Source organism: Chinchilla lanigera, unplaced genomic scaffold (genome assembly GCF_000276665.1).
Source record: "Chinchilla lanigera isolate Chin_1 unplaced genomic scaffold, ChiLan1.0 scaffold00067, whole genome shotgun sequence".
Lineage (NCBI taxonomy): Eukaryota > Metazoa > Chordata > Mammalia > Rodentia > Chinchillidae > Chinchilla > Chinchilla lanigera.
The window spans coordinates 11,932,286-11,959,539 of record NW_004955468.1 but is presented as its reverse complement, the minus strand read 5'-3'; the positions used below and the strand labels follow the sequence as shown (position 1 = coordinate 11,959,539).

The window sequence follows — 27,254 nt, the reverse complement described above, 5'->3', positions numbered from 1 at the left end:
GGGAGAAAAAGATGGACTTAGGACAACAGAGTCAGAAGACAGAGGTCAGAGGTCAGAAGGAAGGTGGACCAGAGGCTGACAGGGCACAGGGAAAAGGAATGCCTAAGAGGTGGTAGATAGGAGATGTTCACTCACTCATTCCTTGGTTCTTTCATTCATATTTTACATGTAAGAAACTGGAGAATATATTGGGAGAGATAAGTATGCTAACTATGCCAGTACAAGGGTTGGTCATGACTGAGGTCACAGAAGGCTGCAGGGACACACAGGAGGTGCATCTAAATTAAACTGGAGAAAAGAGCTTATATTAAAAAAAAAAATGGAGAAACAGTGTGTTTATAAATAACTCATAGATCAAATAAGAACTTTGAAAATATGTAGAACTGCACAGTAATGAGATACTACATGCCAAGCCACACGGGATGTGGCCACAGTTGTACTTGGAGAGAAATCTAAAGCCTGGGATGACTAGAAAACAAAGGCTGAGAATTGATGAGCCAAGCATGAACCTTAGAATCAGACCAGTCAGCGTATTTGTGTGCATCCGATCATAAACACTACCCTTTACCGCAGTCAGCTCCTTTTACCTGTGTCCTGTCCCATCATTTCTTAAGGATTTTAGCTTTGACTCACTGTTACTCTATTGGGGCTGCTCTTGTTTTTTTTTTTTTTTTTTTCTGTACTGGAATTGAACCCGGGGCCTTTGCACTGAGCTAGAACCCCAGCCCTTTTCATTTATTTTGAGACAAGGTCTAGACAAATTGCTAAATTGCTCAAACTGGGCTCTAATTTGCAGTACTCCTGTCTCAGCCTTCCAGAATGCTGAGATTACAGGTGTGTGCCACTTGCTTGCCTTAGTGTTTGTTTTGAGACCTAAATATTCATATTGGGGCTGGGGATTTAGCTCAGTGGCACAGCGCCTGCCTGGCAAGTGTGAGGTCGTGAGTTTGATTCCCGGTACCAGAAAAAAAACCAAATAAATAAATAAATAAATAAATAAATAAATATTCATATCAATGATCCTTCAAATACCATGGTCTATTTTTTCCCACTCCCCAAGTGGGGTGCTTGTTCTCATAAGTCAGCTTTAGATATTATCCATCCCAACATCTACAATTTCTCCATAATCTTAATTTCAAGAATATCTCTCTGTCTCTCTCTTCACCATCTTTAGCCTTTATGCATCCATCTCATTCAGTGTAATATCTTAATTCTCATATTTCTTGGACTTCCAATCTGTTGACTGGATATTACGATATATATAAAAAACACTCTTTGCTGCTAACTAGAAATAAATTCCATGAGTGCAATAACTTGATCATGTTTGTTCCCAGGTCCTAGTACCTGGTACATAGGAGAGTTTCAATACATCCTGGTTGAACAAAAGAATGAGTTGTGATCTGCAAGATTAATAGTGAAGATATTTAGACAGGAAGGAGCTCACTCACTTCTAGCAGTAAGTAGTGTACTCCTTAGGTGGGAAGCTCTATGTTAGATGATCTAATACTTACAATTGTGGAAGAGACACAAACGGACCTTGCATCTATGGAATTTGTTCCTCAGAGCAACTGTTCACAACCTATTCTTCTAATACTTTGTGATATCTTTAGGGTACAAGGAGTTTACCTTAAGGTACTTTTAATTATCTTTATCATAAATTAAAATATGTCACACTGTGCCCTGGCAGCAGTGAGGAGGTATCAGGGTGTAAACTCACCAGGGCCTGAGTTGAGGGCTGAGGAAATATTGGCGGGCAGAACAATGCCACGGACCTTGGGCATCACCGGCATCTGGGGCAGCATTGGTGGCTGCAAACATTGATGTCCGATGGCCTCAGGGGGCTCAGCTGGCAGAAGCCACACGTGTATGACAGCCATCTTTCGACCAAGTCATATCTGAACATACTTCTGAGAAACCTGCCACTAGCTTAGTTTGGAGGTACCATGGTGAAGTGTGAAAATGCCAGACAGGAAACAACCGTCCAGAATCCTAATCCAGCTCTTCTGGGGATTCGCTGCAGGACTTTGAGCAAGTTGTTACATCTTTCTAGACTGTTTTCTTGTTTATAGAGTGAATACAGATAACAGGCTATGATTCTACACTTCTGCAGATAATTGGTGTCACACGTCTCGCTGACTCAGAAATGGGGATGGAAGGATTCAGTTACAAAAAAGCGCACTTCCTAAAATTCTTGAGCACATATTATTGAGGAGAGGACTTCAGTGTGACCCTTCTTTATCTTGGATGTTAGGAAAGATGACCACAGAGAGGCATCCTTTACATTTAAAAAGCTTAGGATGGTAAGGATGGAGCATAGAAAGAATATAAGTTTTTTGATTTCAAGTTACAGTACGTGAACTGTTACGGAGGGAGGGAATGTAACAGGAGAGGACTCAGCATTCTTTTGGGGAGCAACCATATTCAGAACCTGGAGAAACAGAAACAGAAGTCAGCCTAGAAGAGTTGATATCACAAAGAAGACCCCAGCTGCAAGGAATCCAGGAAGGTGGCGCATACGACAAAAAGAGGGAATGAACTGAAATTTGATCATTGTAATAAAAAAGAAGTTTACAGATGTGATAGGAGGTTTCAGACAAATGATGGCGCACTCAGGACTGGAGACGAGGTATCTATTCTGTCTGATGCCTCCTTTCTCCTACTCTTCAAAAATTTGCTAACCTCACTCTCTTCCCCATCACTTTGTTACTCCTCTCGGTCGCCATCTGCCACCCCAGCTCTGTACTCACCCACTGCTGTCCATAGCTGTCCTCCAGATTATTGAGGAAGTGATTGTCCCAATTCAGGCGGATGCCCAGCAGATCGAGAGGCTTAAAGCCATTCTCAGCCATGACCACGAAATAGGTGAAGAACCCAGCCACAGCCTGGATCATCCCTGTAAGTGGCAGAGCCATAGGACAGTCATAGAAGGCACCCAGTCCATCTAAGGGCAGAGGCTGGGCCCTGCATCTGTTGGATTGGTGTGTATCTACGCAGGAGTGAAGACTGTCACCTGCAACATCTGATCCCTCATCTAAGGGACTTGTCTTCAAGCTCTGACATTTATTTCTAAACTCTAACCCCGTGTCATTGAATCACATCATCCTCAAACTGCAAGAGCTGGACAACTCCCTTTCCTCTGACATTTGGACATTTATCAAGTGTTAGCCTCTTCTCATATCTCTGCTATTTACCCTTTGCCTCCCCCTCAGTCAAAACTTCTGCTCCTATGCCTGGGCCATGGTGAGAGGTGGGGTTAATGTTTGCCTACTAACTGCAGAACTGTGCACTGTGTGGGTACCTTGTGGACACAGATCATCCCAAAGCTGAGCTACTGTCTATGTCTCATGAATGGGAAACCTGAAACACACACAAAAGCCAGTCATTGTCCAGGATTATACAGTTAGGAAGTGGTGAAATCCGAATTCAAACATAGGTCTGGTTCCTAAGTCTGTGCTTTTTCTACAGATTCCTGTTGTAGGTGTTGGGATGGCCTCTCTTGTTCCCAGTCTCTTCTCTGTCCATCCCTCCCTCTGCTCCTGAAACACTCTGATATATCTGGCAAATCAAGAACAAAGGCCTCTAATGTCACCCAAATGTCTTTCCAGGGTGGACCCAACATAAATGCCATCTATATCTATAACCTTGTTTTCTACTACTTCCTCATGGACACCAAGAATGCCACCGAAACCGTCTGTCTGCTCTTCTCTAAGGATGCTGTGTGAGCTCTCCCTTTGCTGCTCCTCCCATCTGTCTATATATAGTACGTAGTTCAAGCCCGTAGCCTCTAATACCAAGTTCAAGCTCTATTTCTTCTATAAAACCTCCCTGACTGCCCTTAAAGTTAGCGAGCTGGCTAGTTTTGTGCTTGCATGTTGTCTGTACTCACTACTTAATGTGTAGAAAGATGCAGGCATTTTAGGCACATTTGTTTCTTTTTTTACTGGGCCCTACATCAAGGGCAGCTCCCAGATCAACAGCTCTTTGTGTTGCTAAGGCCTAGTGCATTTTGTGTTTGAGAAAATATCTCCCTATTTCCAAGCTGAGATGGCTCAAATGGGCAGCTGTTCTCCTCTCCCTCCCCGCTTCACTGCTTTGCATTCACCAATCTGTCCGTAGGCCATGCCGATGAGACGGTGGTTCACAAGATTATCAGTCTTTGGGTTTCGTGGATGCCTTTGCATGATGTCACTTTCTGGGGTCTCATAAGCCAAGGAGATAGCAGGTATCTGGAGATTAGAGGGATGGAATGATGGAGGCACAAAGTTCAGAAGGAAACTCAGGCACAGATCTGGCTTTATCCAGCCCACCATCAAGCTTTCTCCTACTCCTGATCTATCTCACAGGAGTTCCCAGAGCCAGGTCCCAGCCTGGCCCTCACCATGTCTGTGCCCAGGTCAATGCAGAGGATAGTGATGGTGCCCAGAGGCAAGGGGATACCAAGGATGATGAAAAGCAGGAAGGGAGTGATCTCAGGAATGTTGCTGGTCAGGGTGTACGCAATGGATTTCTTCAGGTTGTCAAAGATGAGGCGACCTGCGAAGGAAGGCCAACCTTCTGTGAGGAGCCCTATCTCTCACCAAAGGACCTATCTCTCACCAACAGTGCCTGGACTGAGAGGCCACTGCAAAGAAGTGTCATGGTCCGTGAAAAGGCTGGAAGTCCTAGACACTGGCTGTCCGATTTTGTCCCTAAATTGTGTGATGATTAATTAGAGCCATGATTTAGTAACATGTCCTGACTGTACTCTTTGTTCTTGGACTCAAAATGGCTAATGTTATCTGATCTCTGAAAATGTAGCAAATTTAGCCCTAGCTAATTCTCAGATGTCTGAGAATACCAATATTAAAGCCTTTACCAGATTAAGCCTGAAATGGAAAGAGCCTGGGCTTGGGATGGACTTGAGTTTGAATCTCATTTTCTGCCATAACCAGCTTGTGACCTTGGGTACCTCTTATCTCTCTGACCATCATTTCTCCTGTGCTGCAGGACTGCTGAGTTCTTTTAAAGACTGTAACCCCTTCCTGCATGCCATGTTTTATTTTTTCCATTGCACTTAACATAGTATGCAATTTGCATAGTATGCAGACAGTAGTCTGTCTCTTTTCACTAGAAGTTAAGTTGTCTGTGGGCAGGGATTCATGCATTTTCTCTCCCACCCTTGTATTTCCAGTACGTAGAATAGTGCCTTGCATGAACAGCCAGTGCTTAAAAGAATTTTTTGAATTGAATGGCTATTTGAAGTTAGGATCATACTAGGTTTCAATAAAATATAACTATTATTATTATGTGGACTGTCATGTTTTAGTAAGATAGCTCCAGACAGAAAGCAGGGAGCTTGGGTATAGCATTCTAGGGCTCTCCTATTCACCAATGGGTATTCTCTTTCAGGGCTCTCTGGGAAAGAGGGTGCTTAACTGTGTTTATGAAGTCAACTCCTGGATGGTTTCCAACCAATCTTGATGTGTCAACATTTCTAGGGTCCTGCTGATTGCAGAGTACGGAAGTTTCCCAGGGCTATAGGTACATGCATGTTCTAGAAACACCTGAATCCCAGTGAAAGGACAAAGAGGATACTCTCCTACACTAGAGTCCCAGCATCCCTTGCAAATCTGGATTTTCCTCCAATCTCATAAAAAAGTGATATTCTAGGTGTCAGCTGAATCCAATCTGCAAAATTTTGTCTTACAGTGATTATTTTGGAAATCTGTACAGGATCATGGAAGTTGGATGATGGGCAGAGAAGATGAGGGTAATGTACCCCAAAACCCAGTTAGGAGCAAGACCTAACCCTGGGCACCCTGCTTCCTCACCCTCCTCCACGCCTGTGACAATGGAGGCAAAGTTGTCATCCAGCAGGATCATGTCGGCTGCCTGCTTAGAGACGTCAGAGCCAGTGATGCCCATGGCAATGCCGATGTCTGCCTTCTTCAGTGCAGGGGAGTCGTTCACCCCGTCCCCCGTCACCGCCACAATGGCTCCCTGGTGAAGTCCAGAAGAAAGGAATGAAAAAAATTAGTACGTTAGACTTAGGACGAGTCCCAAAGATTAGTTCGATTTCAGCATCTCATTTCTTGTAAATGCATTGATCCAGGACTCCTGGCCCTTCCTGTTCCTGTTCCCCTGAGATAATTTCAATTCTTAGCCCCCAAACCAAAGGCCACCATGGAGGTGCAAGGTGGGATACTGTCTGGAGTCTCCTGTAGCTCAGCCCACACGTTTCCCTGCTTGTTTTGAGGCTGGGCTCTGCCATGTGAGTTCTGCTGGGTTCCCCCCCACCGGCTCCTCTGCCTCTCTCACCAGCTTCTGGCAGCCCTCCACAATGATGAGCTTCTGCTGAGGGGAGGTCCGAGCAAACACAATCTCTGTGTGGTTTTGGAGGATCTCTTTGAGCTGCTCTGAGTTCATATCCTTTAACTCTAAGCCATGCACCACAATGGCTTTGGCACTCCTGAGGAAAAGAATTTCAAAAGGCTGGTTCTGGGGCGCCTCGTACCCTCTGACCAACCTTTACTGTAAGTTCCTTGCTTTTCTTTCCACACAGTCTCATCACTTGTCCCCGGCATACACTGTCCCCAAAGTGACGCGTACATGTCATCTCTTTCCCTCTTTTGCCAACCACTTTCTTCTGCTTCTTTCTTTCTTACTACTGCTTCTTCTGAAAACCCACTGACACCTTCAGTTGGTTATTTCCTTCTTACATTTTAATTATGATGTATAAACCCTGCAATCCTACCTGGACGTGGGTGGGGCAGCTGAGGATGGCGGGGAAAATGATAGATCTGAGTTTTTTGGGGGGGTCTTACCTGGGATTGACCTGGCTGACAGGGATGCCAAGCCGGGCAGAAATATCCTCTGCTGTCTCTGTGCCTTCTGAGATGATGCCCACACCTTTGGCAATGGCCTTGGCTGTAATGGGATGGTCCCCGGTTACCATGATCACCTGGGTTGGGAGGGGAAGAGGAAGAGGAACAGAATCATCCTCAGAGAATCCTGGATCTCTTCTCTTTCTCCTCCCATAGCTCACTGCTTTCAATCCGCAAGGGTTTTAGTAGACCATTCCTGAGAACTTTTCGTAGACACCAAAGACCTTCCCACTGTGGCTTCCACCTTGGGGAATGAGTCAGGACCATCAGACCATAAAATATAGGTGTTCTAGATCTCCAGGAGCAAGCCAGAGTTTTGGGTGTATCACTATATTCAGAATTCTATTTAATCGTTCCACAAGCAGCTCTGTTTCTTAAGTGCCAAGTCAGAAACACCTACACACAGAACAAGTGGTAATAAAGGAATGTCCAGAATACCCGCCTACCTAACATTTTTTCAGGATCTCCACTGTACCTGTCTTTGTCCCCCTGCCTCATCCTGCACCTCAGTTTCAACTTGTCTTTGGCTTCTGGGTCCACAGTCCTGTCACGTCCCCACCTCAAGATGACCTGCCCTCCCTCTGTGTCTTTGTGGCAGTCTGTTCTTTTCACTTTTCGGCACTTGTCACTTCTCAGTATGGTGACTGCTTGCTTCTCTCTCTCCCTCAGCTGGACTGAGAACTCTGTGAGGGTGGGATGCTTGCTAAGTTTCCTGCCTGAGCACAATGCCTAGGACACAGTAAGCCACCAACAAATATTATCAAATGAGGGAATGATGAGTACCTGGGAGCCACTGCCCAAGGCTCCCGTGTACCCACCTGACACAACTGTTCAAACCCTGAGGAGGAAACCACCTGACTGATGGAAATAAGGCTGGGAGGAGTTTTCCCCCAAGGAACCCACTATGGTGCTTTCTGAGTCCTCACTGTTCCACACGGGTATCCCTGATAAACTGGGAGACAGAAAAGTGCTAACAGGCTGTGATGACCTGAGACAGTAAATTTCACTGCACGATTACCCACAGCCACTGATGTCCAGTGTCTTAGTGGGTTGGGGGCATTGGATCCTTACAAGTCTGGCCTGTTGGATAATTGGTAACAAGCAAGGACCTGCGAGAGAACTGCACAGAATACTTCCCTCCAGAAGTGGTTCAGACTGAGCCCTTAGTGTTCTGGTGTACAGTGCCTTGCAAGCCTTCCAACGACTCATCATTAGTGACCCAGAATCTGGTAGACAAGGTATGGTATCATTCTCGGATATTCGTAGCACCCAGCCCAGCCTGATTGTTCAAATGAATGGTTCCATACTACCTTCCCTAGGACTATCTCCATGCCAAGCCGGGCAAGTAAAAATACTGTCAGTGACCCCAAGAGCGAGTCTCCAACAAACATCGAGACAGTCATACAATAGACCCACAGTTATACAGAGAATGGCTCTCTTTAAAGTAAAGCACATCAGGCAGTTTCTGGACTGAATCGAGTACTAAAAGAACGTGCCTTCCAACTCCTTGGTGCTGACTATCCTCTGATGCAGTCTCAAAATCCACCCTCTTGTTCTCCTCTGTCTTCTTCCTCCAGATCAGACCCATCGGAGGGCAACTTTCCAGTGTTGGGAACATAACCATAGGCTCTCACAACAGCCTTCAAAGCCTGCCTGCAATTTTTTTTGGAGGGGTGAGCAGGTTCACAGCAAAGACCAAGTATCTTCATACTACTGAGATCCTTATTTAGAGGTAAATGTAATGGGAACACTTTTTAATTTTTAAAAATCACGTTATTCCAAAGCTGTGAGTACACAGTTACCTGGGAAGGCGCTGTCTCCCATCACGTCTTTGTAAAATCTTTGTGACCCTGCAGCAACCTTTACCACTTTTACTGGGCATCCTGGTAATGTCTGTCAGCTTGGCACCAAGCCATTTCCAAGCAGACCCACGGGACAAGCTCCTGTGTGTCCATTCCATTTTATCCTCCCTGAAGGATAGCGCCATGAGTATGTTTCACCCTTCCCTTATAGGGAAGACGGGTTGATTCACAATTTCTTACTGAGTCTGCCAAACGTCCATTGGTTTAGAGTCCAGGAGGAGGTACGAAATTGTGGTGAGACATGTAAACTTGTGCCCAGAACAAGGACTGGCCAGGCACAAGGCCTCTGCTTCAGTTGCCAGTTTATGGTCAACCCTCAAGGGTCTTGCTGTGCTGACATTCTGACCTGGCTGGCATTCCGACTAAATCACCCTTTCCCCGTGGTTTGGGTCTCCTTACTGGCTGGCACAGTTATGACTTTTTCCTAAAAGGATCCATAAACTCCCAGATGAGACAAATTCTAGACCACATCCAACACATTATTCCTCATTCTACTAGTCTACATTGAGGCTCAGAAAATTCAAATGAACCCCTTCCATGGTGTGATGTTTTAGTTTATAGAACTGCCAGGGTACACCAAGGTCACTTGCCTATTCTCTGTGGACCTGCTTTAGTAGCATTATCTCTGCAAAGAACTTATCACCTCAGAAACCTTGTAAGACAGTGAGTAAAGAATTCACCCACAGTAACTCCCTACATACTTTCTTAGTCTCCCTCTCTAGTGACTAATCACTGTACTAAGAACGGCTGGGATGGATCCCTTGACAAACTGCTAACAGTTCCAGGTCTAACATACTCCTCCTCCTGAAATACCTCCACCTCGCTGCCTTAACCTGCCCTCCCCCAGGTCTAGGACCCAGGATAGGCGGGGGATTCAGAGTATGAAGTAACAGCAAGGAAGGTGTCAGTATCTTATCTGTAAGGATATATGCGTGTCTCTGACCCAGGAAGTGGAGGCTCCACATCTCAGTTAGAGGAATCCTGCTGCTGCCATCTGTGAAGTCCAAGGCCCACCCCGTCAGAGAGGACTTCCCAGTCCCTGGTTTGTTCAGCTGAGTTTTACTCTCGGACCAAGTTATTTTCATTTCTACCTTTCCCTTGTGGACATAAACCTGTTAGGGGAGCTGCTCACTCCAAGTCAGACCCACTGAGGACTCTGCAGCTCTCAGGATCTTATTCTCACTACTGCATACCCCAGTTCTCCAGCGCCCTTAGCCTCTTGCCCTTTTACCACTTATCCCAGAAACACATTGGCACTACCGGAAACTTCAGCATCACCACCTGGTGACTCCCCTGCACGGCAGTTTGAGAAGCGCTGTGCTGGACACTGGTTCTCAAACTGCTCTGCTCACTGGGATCTCTACAGATGCCTGGGACCATCCTGAGAATTTCTAATTTAATGGATCTGGGCTGTGTGTTAGATATCAGATTTTTCAACCTTTCCAGGTGATTATAATGTCCAATGGGAGGTAAGATTTTTGATGTAGAGGAAGGTTAATATTAAATATCTCTTAAAACTAAAGATCATAAGATCAGCCATGGTACACATCTGTAGTCCCAGCTACTCAGAAGACTGAGGCAGGAGGAGCACCTGAGCTCATGAGTTTGAGATCAGCCTGAGCTACACAGTAAGACCTCATCTCAAAAAAAAAAAAAAAAAAAAAAAACCCAAACCTACAACTATGACCAAAACCCATAAGCTCGAGGAGGCAGAAATCTATTAAGCCAAGATTACTAAGCACCTACTCTGTTCAAGGCTTTCTACTAGCAGCTCCAAATGATGACAGGTCACCTGGGGCGGGCAGGAATTTACCTTAATCCCTGCACTACGACACTTGCTCACGGCGGAAGGCACAGCAGCTCGGGGAGGGTCAATCATGGATATGAGGCCCACAAAACACAGGTTACTCATGGGAAAATTTATCTCATCTGTGTTAAAGGGGAATCCTGCTGGGAAGCTGCTTGGAAGTTTCAAGAAGCAGAACCCTGGAGAGAGAAAGAAGGGGCCAGTAGTCATTCGTCTTTCTGTGTCCCTGTCCCATGCACTTCATATTCTAAACTGTGCACCCCACAAACAGCCAACTTGATGCCCTTCTTTCAAAAGTGCTCCCACGGTACCTCACCTAGCACGCGTTCCCCCAGGCCTCCCAGCTCTGAGTAGGCATCCTGGAAGGCATTCTTCATTTCATCATCCATTGGGAACTCCTGCCCATGCAGGAGGAAGGTGGAGCAGAACTCCAAGATCCTCTCCGGAGCGCCCTTCATCAGCAGCATGTGGCCCTGGGAGCTGTCCTCCGAACAGTGGATGGACAGCTGGAGAGAGGAGAGGAAGCAGCGATGGGACAGAAGGACAGGGCCAGGAGCAGCCGCAAGAGCCAAGGGGAAGGCCTTTTTTGTTGTTTTTTGAGACAGGGTCTCATTATATGGTTCAGATTGGCCTTGAGTTTTCTGCGTAGCCCAAACTGGGTACAAAACTGTGATTCTCCTACCTCAGCTTACAGTTTTGAAGGTAAAAAATGGCAAGCAAGCTGTTTCACGCTCTTCTCCACCATTTCCTTTGTCCCACTTGCCCCAAAATAGACTCAAGGTTGAGCCCAGCTCCCCTTCCCAGGAAACCTCAGCCTGGTACTATTTGCACAGGAATCTCAGAGCTCTCTGAGGGAAGACAAACACTCTCACTGCTGGCAGAGAGCGCAGCCAAGCAGGCAAGACACAAAACATAGGAGCCCAAAGACCTGTGTTTGCTGAGTGGCTCATGCCTGTAATCCTTGAACTCGGGAGATGAGGCAGGAGGTCTTGAGTCCCAGGCTAGCCTGTGTTACATAGTGAGTTCAAGGCCAGCCTGGAACATAGTGAGAACTTGTCTCAATACCCAACCCAAACCAAAAAACCAAAGGAAAACCAAAAGCAAACCTGTGTTCCGGGGCCAATATGAATGCCTTATTAGTGTTACAACCTCAGATTAAGCCACTTAACTCTGCAGAACCCTAATTCCTTCCATAACATGTAAAAGGGTCTGCCTCCCTACTTTGATAGGTTTTATGTGAGAGAGTTGTGAAAGAAAAAAAAAACTTGGAAAATTGTGAGGCACAATAGATTGGGCATCCTGGTGCCCACTCTGAGATTACTAGCTAGTGTTTGGGTGCGGTGGGCAGGGAGGGAAAATAGCCGTGAGGTAAACCTGGGGAGACCATAGCAACCAGGAGAGAGATACAAGATCAGCTTAGCTTTTGCATTTTCTCTTGCTCTGTGATCCATGAACACAAACTCTCCCTGAGTACCTCTCTTTTTTTTAAAATTAAAAATATTCCTTTTTGCGGTACTGGGGATTGAATCCTGCTGCATGCTAAGCAAGCACTACCACTGAGCTACAACCTCAGCACTTTAAATTTAATTTTATTCAGAGACAGGGTCTCACTATATTGCCTAGGCTGGTTTCACACTTGCGATTCTCCTTGCTGGCCTCAGCCTCCTGAATAGCTAGGATTGCAGGCGAGAGTCACAGTCACAGCGGCTTCCAGGGGGTGCCTCTGATTGATAGGAAATGCCTGCTGTGTTGCTTGTAGGAAACAAAACCAGCGCATTGAAAGGCAGTGTGGGAGCCCAGAGGAGATCAGACAGCTTGCCCCAGAGGCTGCTAGGTATGAAACCAGCTTGTAGAATGTGGTTACAACCATTGCGATTAGAGACTGTTCAATTATGTTTAAAATATGCTTAAACGGTTCACAGGAAAACCCTCGGCTCCTTGAGCAGAAAGCTATAAAATATTAAGAAAACTCAATTTTCTGAATGCTCAAGAAGTCTTTGTTGAATGAATGAAAGACTCAGAGACGAGAGCAAGACCAGCTTAAGCTAGTGCACAGATAGATCGCAGCTTGATAGGAGATTACAGATAAAGTGGAGGGAGGAACCGGAAATGCCAGAACAGAGAATTTTTCCTCTCACTTCCATCTTAGAGAGGGAAAGACAGCGAGCTTTGCAAGTGGCCAGTAGGCTCAGGTGTCCCTTGCACTGTCTTTACAGACGGGCTAACTCAGTCTCCCAGAGCAGGCTCCTGCTGAGCTGGCCTGTCGCACATGGTGTGTATCGAAGGACAGCCCTGTCACTTGAGCTGGATATTCAGCAGCTCAGAAGAGTCTCTAAGGTAGTCTGTACAGGGAATGTTGCTACTTGTTGGCTATCCTATCAATGTTACAAATATATTTTGCTTTAATTTTAAATCACATGGAGGGAGAGGTACCTAATTCTTTCTAAAGGCTTTGCCAAGTCACAAAATTCTTGTCTGGTTACTGAGGCCACCAAATGTCAAAAAAATGGAAATCAGGTTTGCAGCCTGAGCCTAGGAGACCTATTTTATTACACTGACTGGAAACCAGGCAAGACAGGAAGGCATGGATCTATTTAACTCTTACTTGCTCAGTATTCAGTATGAATATATTGTGTAGGTAGCTGGGTTTTTAAAAACCTGTATAGATTGTGTTATTTTATTATGTGTTTTTTAAGACAGAAAGGCAAAATTGATATGGGGGCTTCATTCCCCCTCTGTGTTACACACACCTGAAAGCTCAGCCTTCATAGCGGTGGGGGGAATTGGGGAACCCACTCCCCCAAGCAAGTCCCACCTCACCCACAGAACTCAGATGACCTGGGGAGCATTACTCGTCGTAAAGCCACTGTCTCCTGCTTTCTACTGGAACCTTCTCTTCACGTCTGCCAAGACTGTCACCTAACAGAGAAGTACTGTCTTTCCTGTCCCTCTGAATTTTGTTTGTGCCCTGCTGTCCCTCACCCGGCATTTCCTTTCCTCTTGTCTACTCCTCCCTAGATTATGGATCAATAAATCCCTGGGAAATGAAAAACTTCACAGCCACTCCAGAGACTCTTGACCACTGGCAGCCACTGGAAATGTAGGCACAGAGTGAAAGGAATCGCTTGATGGCTAATGAAACAGAATGCCCTGCAGACGACCTTATTCTGCAGTGGCGAATCTCATGCTGAACACGGGTGCCTCCAGCAGCTGCTTGTGACTCTAACACGACTTTCCCTGACCAGCCTTTGTCCCCTCCCAACACTTCAGAGGGAATTTTTGGACTTGTTTTCTCTACAAGTGGCACAGGTCAGAGGTCCGCTTAGAAAGCAACGCCTCTTCCTTTGTCACTTGGTCCACCTCTCTTGGCCTGATTGTCATCTCTTCTTGAGTTAAGACTTCCCCTTATTTGGGATTCTTCTCTCCCGAGGTATCCCACTGCTAGAGTCGAGGTTGAAGGCGGAGGCAAAGCTCCCTTTCCCCCAAGGATGAGCCCCGCCCCCACCACCTGTCTCCTACCTTTGATGGTTCTGTACCTGATACTTGTTGGTAGAATTAAAGGGAATCTCTGCCACTTTTGGGTTTTTCTCTCTCATCTCCTTCACAGAGCTGAAACTCTGCTCCACAAACTTGAGGAGGGCCGACTCTGAAGCATCCCCCGTTGTTTCCCGCTGCCAAGATGAGTTTGTATAATAAGCCTCAGGGTGTGCCAGCCTGGGCACAGGGCTTACGCGTGGCCACAGGGAGAAGGGGTGTCTGGGAGAAATCACCGCACCCCAGGATGGAAAGTCTGAGGAGAGGGACATTGAGGCACCCTCTTCGCCCTTGGGCCTGACACCTTAGCTGGGGGCAGGAGCTCCTGTTCAGCTTTAAAGTCAGCTCGGTTGCAGAGACCTGCAATCTGGGCCAGGATGAACCAGGTATCAGAGCCCTTGGAGAATTTTTCTAGGGAGAAAGAAGGAAAGGACTGTAAGGCATAGGAAGGTTTTTAAATCAGGGGGTTATTCGTATCCCGTTTCTTACCCCGGCCTTCTCCTGTCGTCTCTGTGACTGGACTCTCTCAACTCACCCATCAGAGCCCCCCAGATCCTGACTCTGGGCCCACCAGTACCACTAGTCACCAGTGTATTCCTCGCTGGTGTCGGCGTTGTGCACAGTCCCGTCGAACCATAAGTGGGCGACGGTCATGCGGTTCTGGGTGAGGGTGCCCGTCTTGTCTGAGCAGATGGTGGACGTGGAGCCCAGCGTCTCCACCGCCTCCAGGTTCTTCACCAGGCAGTTCTTCCGCGCCATGCGCTTGGCTGTCAGCGTCAGGCACACCTGAGGCCGAGGGCAGGGAGAGAAGGGACTCACTAACCCTACTTTGTATTTTGGAAATGTGTTCATTTTTCTCTCCCCCTTTGTTCCTCCGTGCTCCATAGCAATTCCATCTGTGCCCATGGTAAAGGAAGTTCAAGAAGTGATTTGTATTTGTGGTTTCTGGCAAGAGATTCCATGTATTCCTTGGCCAGATTATCACAGTGTGTGACCCTTGCCCCTGAGGTCTTTCAGCTGTTCTGCTGAGGGACCTCTTTCCCATTCAGATCCAGGCCACTCTCCCATCCCTTCTTTCCAGGGACCACAGTGCCAGTGGAAGAAGATGCTGTGTGTGGAGGTGGAGTTGTACCCATAGCTTTAAAAAAGAATGGACAGGAGAGAATGATGGTATTGGGAAGGAATATCCCAGCACTGAAAAGGACTTGAGAAATCATTTAAACCAGAAGAGTTTTGTAGATTATGAATTCAATACAAGTCAGATGTGTGGCACGGTTGTTTTAAATGCTAATATAGCCTTACTACATGGTTAATATAAGTACAGAATTCTAATCATGGGGTTATAATATATTTACATAATATTTCCCTTCCAATGCTTTCATATGAGTTTAAACATAACCTAAAGGGCTGGGGATTTAGCTCAGCGGCAAAGCGCCTGCCTGGCAAGCACAAGGTCGTGAGTTTGATTCCTAGTACTGGAAGAGAAATAAACAAAAAACAAAACAAAACAAAACAAAACAAAAATAAACATAACCCAAGCATTGTTCTCATTTCTACTTTAGGAAGAATATTGATAACTGAGAACATACCCCAAACATGTTATCAGCAGGACAAAGAGTCTAAAGACTTTGTCATAGGAAGAATGACTAATGGACAAAGGATAACTTTTCTTCCCCACTGGAGACTTTGAAGGGACATAATGGCTACAATAAAAAATCTAGAGTGCTGGGGATGCATCTTAATGGTAGACCACTTGTGTAGCATCCACAAGACCCTGGGTTTAATTCTCTAGCATAACACACACACACACACATTTACACACACACACGCACACACACACACACAAATCTGAAGGGCTAGACTGTAGAACAGAAAGAGAATCAACTTCTTTTATGTTTTTTCAGGTGGAAAAATGAGGATGAAACAATCATATTTCTGCTCCATATAATGAAATTTAACGATAGCAATCCATTGATGATAGGAGCAGAAACAAAAAGGGATACCTCTCATTCTTAAAAAAAAGTAATCATCTCTCATGGATTTTATAGAGAATGTCCAGTATCAGCTCAAAGATTGAATTTATAGGGCCTTGGTTCCTGCAGGATTCTATAACGATAAATGAATCTAGCTCTATAAACCGATGAATAAATTGAGGCCTGGAGATGTTAAGTGGTATGGTTAAGGTCACCAGCTAGTACACCCGGGACTAGAACTTGCTCTTGATGACCAGTGTTTTCTCCTTTGCAACTTGCTTCCTCTCTCATTGAAGAGAAAGGGAAAGGACCAGAAACTATGGCAGAAAAAGCCAGTGTGATATTAGCGGCTAAATTATTTCTGATCTATACACATTCAAGAATGCTCTGCACTTGAGAGTTTCCACAACAAAAAAAAAGGCATGAATGATTTCATTTTCCTTAGTTATTTGCCTGCACGGACAGCACCGTCCACCCTGTGTACTCACAGTGACAGTAGCCAGCAGCCCCTCAGGTACATTGGCCACAATAATCCCAATGAGAAAAATTACAGCCTCTAGCCAGCCATAGCCCAACACAAGAGAGAGCACAAAAAAAGTGACGCCAAGGAAGACGGCCACCCCGGTTATCAGGTGGATGAAGTGTTCGATCTCAACACCAATGGGGGTTTTGCCAGTTTTCAGGCCTGATGCCAGTGAGGCAATTCGGCCCATCACTGTGTAGTCTCCTGTAGCAATCACAACACCCCGGGCTGTTCCTGTGGACAAAAGGAAAAGAGTGTGATATCCTGATATGATAAGTACCTCTATTAGCCTCTGCCCCAGTTTTTGACATAGACGCATAAAACCCAAGATAGAGTTGCTAGGAGAATCTTTTGTTTTCACCCGTAGTCTTTGATCCTAGTTCCTGAGACCTTTGTAATTGAGTGATAGGAGTATCTGACACAGAGCTCCTAAATCCCCTGGAATTTCCTGGGTGATAAGCAAATCTTTTGTTTTGATGTGGCTACTCTTTGGTGGGCTCCTGGAGAGAGCTACAGGATGGAGCTACAGGATGGAGGGGAACCAAACTTGGGGCTTGAATTTTCAGCCCCGCTGCTCTACCTCTGCGAAGGAGGGATGGGTCGGTCACTAATGGCTGATGATGTAATCAGTTATGCCCATATAATGAAACTTCCATAAAAGAACAAAAAGGCTGCGTTAAGAGAAGATCCAGGTTGGTGAGCATGTGGAGGTACCTGGAAGATGGAGTACCCAGAGAGGGCATGGAAGCCCATGCCCCTTCCCACACACCATGCCCTGTGCATCTCTTCCACCTGCATGGTCACCTTTGTAATATCCTGTATAATAAATGGGAAAATATAAGTCAAACACTACCCTGAGATCAGTGAGCTGTGCTAGCCACTTAACTGAACCTAAGGAAGGGGTCACGGGAACCCTGATTTTTAGCAGCCTGTCAGAGATATAGATGAACAGCCTCAGTCTTGTGGGACTCAGTCCTTATTCGCTGTTATTTCCAAAGAAACAGTGTCAGAATTGAATTGAATTCTGGGATCCCTAGGTGGTATCTGCTGGAAAATTGGTGGCTGATATGAAAATCTTCACACACTTTAGACATAGAAGGGTTCTGTGTTCAATGTGAGAGTTGAAAGAAAAACACAAAAATCCTTTTTCTTTTTTGTCTGTGGCAAGCAACTAAGATATGCCCGGTCTGAAATGGGAAGGCTGTTGGGCTTGGTTCCTAAGAAAAGAAAGTTGTCCATGATCAAAAACAAGGTGGGCGTAGCAGGCCCTCTGGGAGGGAGGACGTTATGCTCTGTTTGTCTCATGTGTAGTGCATACAAGTGAGGGTTTCCAAATTAGAACAATCTCTGAAGCGCTTTCACGGCCCTCCAGACATACTCAGTTCTATCGCTTAATGGCCATCACTGTCAAGAAAGCCTTCGTTACACTTATTCTGAACACCTCCCATTGCCTGTACATTTCTTATTTTGTCCTCAGCAGTTGAAGAGTTTCTACAGCCCCAGAAACAGCAGTTACCCCATTAGTAGTGTCCTGTGTTCCAGCAGCCCTCTATCTGCTAATCTGGTGTTTGTCAACTGGGAGCAACTGGCTCTTCCTCTCAGGGACATGTAAGGTCTGGGGACATTTTGGGTGCCCCCAGCTGGGGGGAGGGGACTGCTATTGACACCTAGTGGGTAGAAGCAAGGGATGCTGCTAAATATCCTGCAGTGGACAGCACAGCCCTCCTCTTTCTCTACAACAGAGAATTCTCTGGTCTTGCGTGTCAGTAGTTGAGGATCCCTGCCTGACCCGAGCCCCCTTCCCCGCTTGCTAGCTGGAGCCAGTCTGACCTCTGCCGGGTAGCACAGGCCATGACAGCTGGGTTCTGTGCTTGCCTGACCTTTTCTCTGCACCTGTCTGCTCCCCATGTCTGAAGGGCAACTGTGTCATCATGATTGGCTTGTCACGCACAGAATGCGGGCCACTCACCTATGTGTGGCTTGCAATGCAGGGCGTGACAAGATTCTTTGCTTAAATTAACTCTTCCTGCTTTACCATAATAACTGAAATTCCTAAAATCAGAGTCACTCAGGAAAGGAACACACTGTAGAAATAGCCCTTATTTTAGAAAGAGACTCAGGGCTGGACGTACAGCTTTCCAAATAACTGTGTTCCCTGGGGCAAGTTGCTTTAACGCTGTGAGACTCATTTTAAAATGGGATTAAAGCATCTACAAAGCTGGGAATTTAAATGTTTTGAAAAGTGTGCCGACCAGGGTTTGGCACACAGGAGACACTCTATTAGTTATTTTATTCTCTTAGATGAATTTAAGGTCTCCGTAAGGTCCATTATAAAATTTTATGTGAGACCTAGGAGGGTAACTCTCATTTAGCAAGTCCCACAAACATCCCCTAGTACAGCTGGTGGCTTCCATTTGTAAGGTCATCTATATGACCTTAGAAATTCATCTATATGAGTGTGAATGTGGGGCCCTTGAACTGCAGACAGGTCAGAGTTTTTGTGGAGGGAGATTTCTGGAAATTTCATAGATGAAGCATTCTACATTTAACCTTTGAACTTGCTGTCAGAGGCATTCTTGAGTCTTATGAAACTATTACAGTAATTGAGAGGTGCTGAAGGGTTTTATGTTTTTGATGGGACGGGTGTGGATGGGTAGAGTTAGTGTCACCTGTATTTATTTTGTGCCATGGTTAAGTCTAGTTCTTCACCTTTATTCCTTCTGCTATGGTTTCCCCATGCTGGGAGAAATGAGGTTTAATAACTAATCCCAATATGTCTAGAGGCAGGATGGTTTGGTGTTAGTCTAGGGGAAGATTGAGGAGGCCAAGCATCTTATATTCCAGGGCAGACTAGTTCTTTTAAATACCATCCATGTCATCAAGGAAATAGCTTAGGCTGCCTAGAAAATCCATGAGCACCCACAGAAAGACATTTGTACTGCAGCCCCGTCAAGCCCGTAGTATGACAATTAAGAGGCAAGGGTACAGTTAGAGTTATGCTTTTCATTGTAGGGAAAGGTTAAAGGACAGATTGGTCCAGGGTAAATGCTACTACCTTGTAAACCACAAGAAATTACTCAATTTAACAGTTAAGAGCTCGTTCGACCCAGCTCCCCGATCTTGGTCACATTTGGGTTCTGCTCCTGTCCTTACACCCTTATTCACCTAGATTGATGCTCACTTCCCAAAGCAATGCCATACGTACTTCGCTCCAGCCCTCTAACCTGGAGCACATACATAGCTGGTGAAAAACCCATTTGGGAAGAAAAAATCTGAGCAAATTTGTTCTTGGAATATAATAGCAGAAGTCCAGTAATTTTGGAGAAAATTTGGTAACTTCCACCTTGCTGTCCAATTTTTAAATTTTAGTATATATATTATTTTCTGGTTTGATTTTTTTCCATGTCTATTCCATCTTTGTGTGTGTGTGTGTGTGTGTGTGTGTGTGAGACAAAGTCTCACTATGCAGTGCAGGGTGGCCTTGAACTCATGGTGATCCTCCTGCCTCAGCCTCCCAAGTGCTAGGATTACAGGCATGTGCCACCATGCCTGGCTTCTATTCAGTCTTAATGTTACACTTTAATGTATTTTCAAATTAAATTATTTGATTACAAGGAAGGACGTTAGCCATCTTTCAGGGCAGAGGAGGGTCTTGGGAAGGGCGTGAGTTTTGGAGACAGATTAGAAGTACTAATCGTCCCCTTCTGTTGACCTGTACTCTTTGATATGATGCTTAATTTTGTTGAGACTTAGCCCTTCGTGTGTAAAACAGGGATGATGATACCTACTATAGCGCACTGTGAGAAATGGAGAGAAAATCTATAGCACTTGACATAGTGCATCCCATAAAATGCATTTATGCATTCAATAAAGAGCAGCTATTTCTAGATACCCCAAATTTACTCTTAAGCATTAATCATGGTTTTCAAGTGTGTTCCAGGGAGTCTTCAGGCTGCTTTAAGGGAAAAGGGCAAAGAAGAGATTGACATAACGATGCTGAGTTGTCAGCGCTTTGGCCAGAACCCCTCCTAGTTCAAGGGTGCCCTTGATTCTAGGAGCAAAGCCAAAGTCTGAGTGGCATCTCTGGTACCTCCAATTTCCAGTGCCAGTATCGTTGGAGTCTTGGAGAGGCTTGCTCCAGGGAAAGAACCACCCAGCAGGGATGAGTAGTTTTCCTCCCTCTGTGTCCGTGTCAGTACATACACCATAGTCCTTTCACTTGCTAGAATAATAGTTGATAATTATAGGACACGTCCCATGATTAGGGACTTGAGTTAAGCATTTTAGACTTATTATTTTCTTTAACCCACACAAAAAATCTATGGGTAATGACTTTTCGTGCCATCACTGTGCAAAGGTGAAAATAGTAGCTTTGACCTTTCACCAAGGGCACACAGCTACTAACTGCTCACCAGTTCTTACCCCAATACCTTTAGAAGACAGAAGCTTCTTGAAGTCTGTCTGTTTCAGTCTGTACTTTTCAATCTATGCTGCTTAGGATTTAATATTCACCTTCCACACAGTTGGTGGAGAAAAAGCAGATATTTTTCGTCTCCAGAGGGTTCTCATGGGTGAAATCAGGGGACCGGGATTGGGGCTCTGATTCCCCAGTCAAGGATGAGTTGTCCACCTGGAATAGGAAGGAGGATGGGGTGTCAGGTGAGCATGGGAAAAAAGGCAGCCTGATTTATAGAGACAGTGTATCTCTGTCACCCACATCATCATGAATAGAGAGAAACAAATGTCTAGGCCAGGACCTCGTTGTCTGTAGCCGCAACCTCACTGGTAACTTCTTAAGGTTTGGAATGATAAGATCATACTTTCCCTAACTGAGCCCAAGTCCTTATTGTTCCCTAAACCCATACTAGCTCACTCCCCAGCTTTCCACATCTCCTCACCTTACACCCTTGAGCAGAGATAAGCCGGAGGTCAGCAGGGATTCTGTCTCCAGCCTTCACTTCTACCAGGTCTCCCACCACTACGTCTTGTACATCAATTTGCATCTTCTTTCCACCTCGAATTACCAGGGCTTGCTATGGGAAGATAGTGCAGGGTTGTTTCTAAACCCTGCTGCTTCCCACATGCTACTCCTCTCCTACAGTTCTCTATTCCGGACTCCTCCCTCTTGACTCCCCAGGTTTACCATGTCACCCACCACAATATTCTTGAAGGTGTCTTTGGAAGGTTATACATTCCTACATCACTGCTTCAGGGCCCTTTGCAATTTGAATTTGGTGGTCTTCCCATCATGAGGTGCAATCTCTCCCTTTACTCTTAGACCTGTGATTTGCTTTGGCCCGTAAGACATTAGCAAAAGCAATGCGGGCAGAGACTTAAAAAGTGCTTTCAGGTCGGGGCTTGCCCTATTGTGGCTGGGAACCCTCTGCTCCATATAACAAGCCCAAGCTATCTTCCTGGAAGAACTGAGATCAGGAGGACAGAGACCCCACTGTCCCAGTCGTCTCAGCCATGGGCCCAGACAAATGAGTGAGATCATCTGAGATCATCTAGCACCAGCTGAGGCCAGCCCAGGCTAGAACAACAACCTGGCCACAGGATGCGGAGAAAGAATGCATTATTTTAAAGCACTAAATTTGGGGGATGGTTTGTTCTTCAAAACTACCAAAATATTTTCTCTCAAAATTCCTATCCAAGGGGAAAATTTAAATTATATTGATAACAAAGCCAGCGAGGCTATCATACTAGAACACGATCACATTGTTAGGAAATTTTAGAACCTATTCCTTTACAAGCTTCCAGCTCTATGCCTAGGAACTCCGGTCTATTATCATATTATTTCTGCATACCTTTAAAAACTTTTTATTTAAAAATAAATTTAACCTTAAGAAAATTTAACCCTCAAAAGCCTGGGCATGTTGGTGCATGCCTGTAATCCCAGCACTTGGGAGGCTGAGGCAGGAGGATTACTGTGAGTTTGAGGCCACCTAAATTACACAGCAAGACTCTGTCTCAAAAAAACAGTTGCAATAATAAAATAAGAACATGGGTACCTATATAAGCTTTACTTACCTTCACCTATTAGCATTTTATCTCATTTGCTTTGTCACTGGTTTTTATGTGCCTATGTGTTTGGTATGTATATACTTTCATTCCCCCTGAACTAAGAATAAATAAATAAATAGTTTAAGAACAAACTATGTTAAACTATCTAAGAACCATCTTTTATCCTAAGAATTTCAGGATATTCCTAAGAATTTCCAGAGAATTTTCCAAGAATTAGGATATTCTCTTATATAAGCACAACATAGTTTTAGCCATTTTAGTGAGTTTCACAAGGATACAATTCCTTAATCTATCAACTGAATTCTAGTTTTGTTATTTGACGCCAAATATCTTTATTTTGGGGCAGGGGTGTAATTCAGTGATAGAGCACTTGTCTAGTATGGAAGGGGCTGTGGGTTCAATTCTCAGCACTGAAGGAAAATAAAGTATTATTTTCTCCTCCAGAATAGCATCAGGTCTAGGGCTAAGTATTGAATTCAGTTGTCATGTCTTCTGGAACTCTTTTAATTTGGAACATTTCCAGAGCTGTTCATTGTCAATAAAGTCATTGACATTTGAAGAATCCAGCCTCCCCACCAATCCTGCCTTTTTTTTTTTTTAACATAATGTTCTCATTTGGGGTGAATAGTGTTTCCTCACTGGATTCCAACTGTGCCTTCCAGACTAGACTATTTCTTGGTGATGTTGTATCTTTCTCAGGGGTTCCCAGCTTTCCTGGCTACATTTCAGGTCTGAGAGAGTAACCTAGACCCGTCGTCCCCAAACCAGCCTGACTCACCTCACTCATCATAGGATGTTAACTCTCCTGAGGCTTAATAACTGCAGCTGGTCCTGTCCATACCTCCTCTCACTGTATCCTCCCACACCAAACCTACCTGTGGCACCATGTTCTTAAAAGACTCCATGATCTTGGAGCTCTTGGCCTCCTGGTAATAGGAGAAACAGCCAGTGATGCCCACGACGACAGCCAGAACAATGCCCAGGTACAGCTGGGGATGGGAAAGGCAGGCTCATCACTAAGTCCTTTTCTTCCTCTTCATCCTACAAAACCAGCTTGCAAAGCTAAAACTGAGGGCTGAGCTGAGAAGCAGAGAGGCTCGGAAGAGACAGGGTGAGACAGGGTGGGAATACTTCGCTTCTCAGGGAGGAATTCTGAGCTATCGTGAGTGGTCAGGAACACCTCAGGTCAGTGAAGGCTGGTGTCTTCTCCAGAAAGGCTGCTCATCAGCAAGGAGGTGAGGGTAGTGAGGGAGGCAGGGAAGGAGAAGAGGAAGAGGTTACAATTCTGAGAAAGAGAAAAGATCTTCTAAGTGCCTTGGTGACTGATTGGGAAACAAGAGAAATTTTCTGGGGGCAAATTATACATCCCAGGGGGTGGAACCAGGAGTTCTCTAGTTAAAAAGTCAAGGAAAGCAAGATGGGCCAAAGTTTCCTTAGGAAGAGCTGGGCCTCATAGGGATTTGTGCCGGAGGCCTTCAGGAGTACTGGGCTGCTGAGCAGAAGGGTTTCCAGGACTGAGCTGAGACGGGACTGGGCAGTTGAGTAGACTCACATTATCTTTGGCAGTTTTCTCATGGAAATACACCTGGATGCTGTAGGCCACAAAGCAGAGAATGGAACCAATCCACAGCAGGAGGGAGAAACCGGTGAACAGTTGTTTACAGAATTTGATCCATTCTGGAGTGGTTTTGGGTGGTGTAAGTGTATTGTGTCCATCTCGAATCAGGATTTCCTTTGCCTTTTCAGGACTATGGCCCTGTGTGAAGAAGACACAGGACTGGAGAGGGAGCTGGGAAGAAAGAGGCCGCTGTGGGAAAGGGGGACCTTCCGTTTATAACTTCAGGATGGGGCTGGACCAAAGCAGCTCTCTGAAGGTCAGTCTGGAAGTTCCTTCTAGATCAGGTTGGATTTTAAAGTTTGATTATAGAAGGGATATCATGTAGCTTAGGAAGGCTGGTTTGTTTGTCTGTGGATTGATTTACAAACCTTTTTGAATTTGAACACCTATCTTGGGGCCTGATATTGTGAGAATACCAACATGAATCAAAATGGTCCCTCCCCTTAGGGAGCTCAGATGGGAGAGATAAATATATAGAAGTAATCCTAATGTGCAAAGCCACTGTAGTGATGAGATATAATATATATTGTTGATAACATACTGACCTCCACACTTTCACTATCGCATTTAGAAAAGGAAAAAAAAAGCACCAGCTAAAGGCATGCATGCATACATTCTCATTCTAGTCGTGGGCACTAGCTTATATACTTTTTCCTTTAAATGAATATAATAGTAGAATCTACCAGTTCCATTCAGCTACCCCCCAACATCCCCTCTGAAAATCCCAAGGGATCCCAAAGCTCTTTTAGGGCACCCATAAAGTTCATAGAAAATCATTCTTTCCACTCTCATTCTCAAGAATGTATGGTAGTTTTTTTTTTTTTTCAGTATTGTGGATGAAATCCAGGGCCTTTAACTGAGCTACATTCCCCAGCCCTTTTTCACTTTTTATTTTGAGACAGGGCCTTGCTAAGTTGCCAACTTGCCTAGGCTGGGCTTAAACTTATGGTCCTCCTGCCTCAGCCTTCCAGAGTGGTAGGATTACAGGTGTGCACCACCATGCCTGGCTTGGTAGAAATTTTCTGAGTGCTATTTGACCCATGCATACTGCGAGAGATAGAATACAGACAAGATATGAAACACCACTTATGCTACATCAAAAAGCTAGACTAATTAAAGAGATTTGCAACAGGTAAGATGCCACTAATTTTTCCGACTTGAAAAATATAGTTATTTGGACAAAATATTATCGATACTAATTTATAGTGAGTTTACTCTCCTTTTTAAAATGAGTTAGGGAAACACTTTTTACATCTCTCAAGCGTAATTTCTAACTGCAACCCACAGGAGCAAAAGCTCTTTGGGGTCGTTGATAAATTCTAAGAGTATAAACAAGTCCTAAGGATGAAGAGCTTGAGAAGCACTGCCCTGAACCATTCCTGTGCTCTTATCCAGTCCTGCGCTGTCCGTGGGTAGATACCCTCGTCACCTTTCCCAAGTCATGTGGCACTTGGCCTGGTAGAGTATAAGTGGTATGAACGCCGGACTCAGAACCAAGGCATTTGATTTCTAGCTCAGCTTTGTCCTGGCAAAGTCAGAGCTGGAGCCCTGCTGCCTCCCTGAGGGAGTTCCTTACTTACCTGTGTCAGGCTCACGGAGTATTTGGTGCTCAGCTCTTCCAAGGTTAATTTGTGATCATCCTGAAGGGAGAGAGAACCGGAGGGAGAAATGGTGAGCTCAGGCCCTTTGCAGAGAGAGAGGGGAGGAAATGCACTGGGGAAGCGGATAGCTCTGGCCTGGGCTTGGGCTCGAGGACGTGTGCAGAGGGGATCTGTTCTGGGGTTCTCACCATGACCACCTCCTTCTTCAGTTCGTCTATGTCTTTCTTCTTTTTTTTCCCTTTCACCTCCATCTTTTCTGTATTCCTAAGGTTAGGCTGCCTTTCGGGCCTTGGTCCTGCATGCCGATCGTGAGGACTTACTTTCCCTCTTTTTCCGCCGTGCTCCATGCCTATCCCTAGATCCACTTGGGCCAGCTCAGTGTGTGGGAGGAGAGCCGAGCAAGGGGGAGCTGCGAAGAGAAGCGCTGAGGCTGTGCGTGTGGTCTGGAGCGGAGGAAGGAGCCCAAGGAAGGGCCAGCGTGTGGGGCTCAGCGGCAGAAGTGAAGGGGAGAGAGGCCTGAGAAGCAGGCGATGAGGAGCGAGGAGCGGAGGAGGAAGGGTCAGGAATGAGGGAGCGGGATAGGGCGGTGGGAGCTGAGGACGCGACAACCGCAACAGAAAGGCGGGAGGGAACAAAGCGGCGCAAGGCGGTGTAAGGCGGGGGTGGCTCTGGGCCTGGGCGCTGAGGATGCTGCGGTCCTCGGCAGGTGGCAGGCACAGCGCGAACAGGGAGTAGCCACAGGAGCCTCCAGCCCCAGGCCTGCAGGTGGCCTGGCAACGACCTAGCATCACAAAGCCCCTCACCTCCGTGGACATTCTAACCTGGAATGTGCAGGGCTCCAAGGATGCTTGGAGCAGGTTCTGCCACAGGGAGAGTTTGGGTCTGAGGGCAAAACCAGGACACAGTCTTTGTGCGGTCTGGCATCTCCCAAGGCTTAGAAATACCCCAGATGTCTCACTCAACCAGTAAGGCAGGCGCTGTGCCTGTGTGTGCTTCACCAGCGTTGAATCTGACCTTTCACTTGTGGAGGTTAGCTAGTACAAAGGGTCGGATCTTGGGCTTTGGGATCAGTACTGTGTTTGAATCCTGGCTTCTCTGTTTGGCAGCTGTGTGGCTTTGGGCAGCTAACTTCTCCAGGCCTCTCTCTTCTGTAAGGAGGGACAGCAGCTACCTCAAAGGGTGGCAAGAGTAAGGATCAAAGCAAGCACTCTACGTGAAGCACAATGTCTGGTGCACAGGGGGTGCTCAGTAAAAAGCTTGATTCCATATCAGGAAATTTTTTTTTTTTTGAGACAAGGTCTCGCTATACAGTTCAAGCTGGCCTTGCGCTCACTTTGCAGCCTGGGCTGGTCTTGAACTCACAGCGATCCTCCTGCCTCAGCCTCCCGACTGCTGGGATTACAGGTGGCATGTGCCACCACGCCCCGCAGTATTAGGAATTGTGTTTGT

General features: G+C 45.8%; 1 protein-coding gene across 2 annotated transcripts in view; it reads right to left on the bottom strand.

Moving 5' to 3' along the window:
* The window catches only part of LOC102014999 (sodium/potassium-transporting ATPase subunit alpha-4), a 31,257-nt gene extending 4,681 nt beyond the window's left edge, over positions 1-26,576 (bottom strand). Inside the window, exons 1-18 of one of the 2 annotated variants that reach the window (XM_005400196.2) lie at positions 25,994-26,576; positions 25,785-25,844; positions 24,139-24,342; positions 23,462-23,575; positions 21,461-21,595; positions 21,075-21,192; positions 16,528-16,796; positions 14,654-14,852; positions 14,371-14,477; positions 14,069-14,203; positions 10,849-11,038; positions 10,539-10,711; positions 6,804-6,940; positions 6,298-6,448; positions 5,811-5,979; positions 4,379-4,533; positions 4,103-4,226; positions 2,748-2,893 (exon numbers count right to left, since the gene is read on the bottom strand). In XM_005400196.2, coding sequence (XP_005400253.1) covers positions 2,748-2,893; positions 4,103-4,226; positions 4,379-4,533; positions 5,811-5,979; positions 6,298-6,448; positions 6,804-6,940; positions 10,539-10,711; positions 10,849-11,038; positions 14,069-14,203; positions 14,371-14,477; positions 14,654-14,852; positions 16,528-16,796; positions 21,075-21,192; positions 21,461-21,595; positions 23,462-23,575; positions 24,139-24,342; positions 25,785-25,844; positions 25,994-26,152 — 2,745 coding nt within the window. In that variant the 5' untranslated portion in view covers positions 26,153-26,576. Of the gene's footprint in view, positions 1-2,747; positions 2,894-4,102; positions 4,227-4,378; positions 4,534-5,810; positions 5,980-6,297; positions 6,449-6,803; positions 6,941-10,538; positions 10,712-10,848; positions 11,039-14,068; positions 14,204-14,370; positions 14,478-14,653; positions 14,853-15,154; positions 15,159-16,527; positions 16,797-21,074; positions 21,193-21,460; positions 21,596-23,461; positions 23,576-24,138; positions 24,343-25,784; positions 25,845-25,993 lie in introns of those variants that run through there. The other variant, XM_005400197.1, reaches the window with a different exon arrangement.
* Positions 26,577-27,254: the final 678 nt, after the last annotated feature.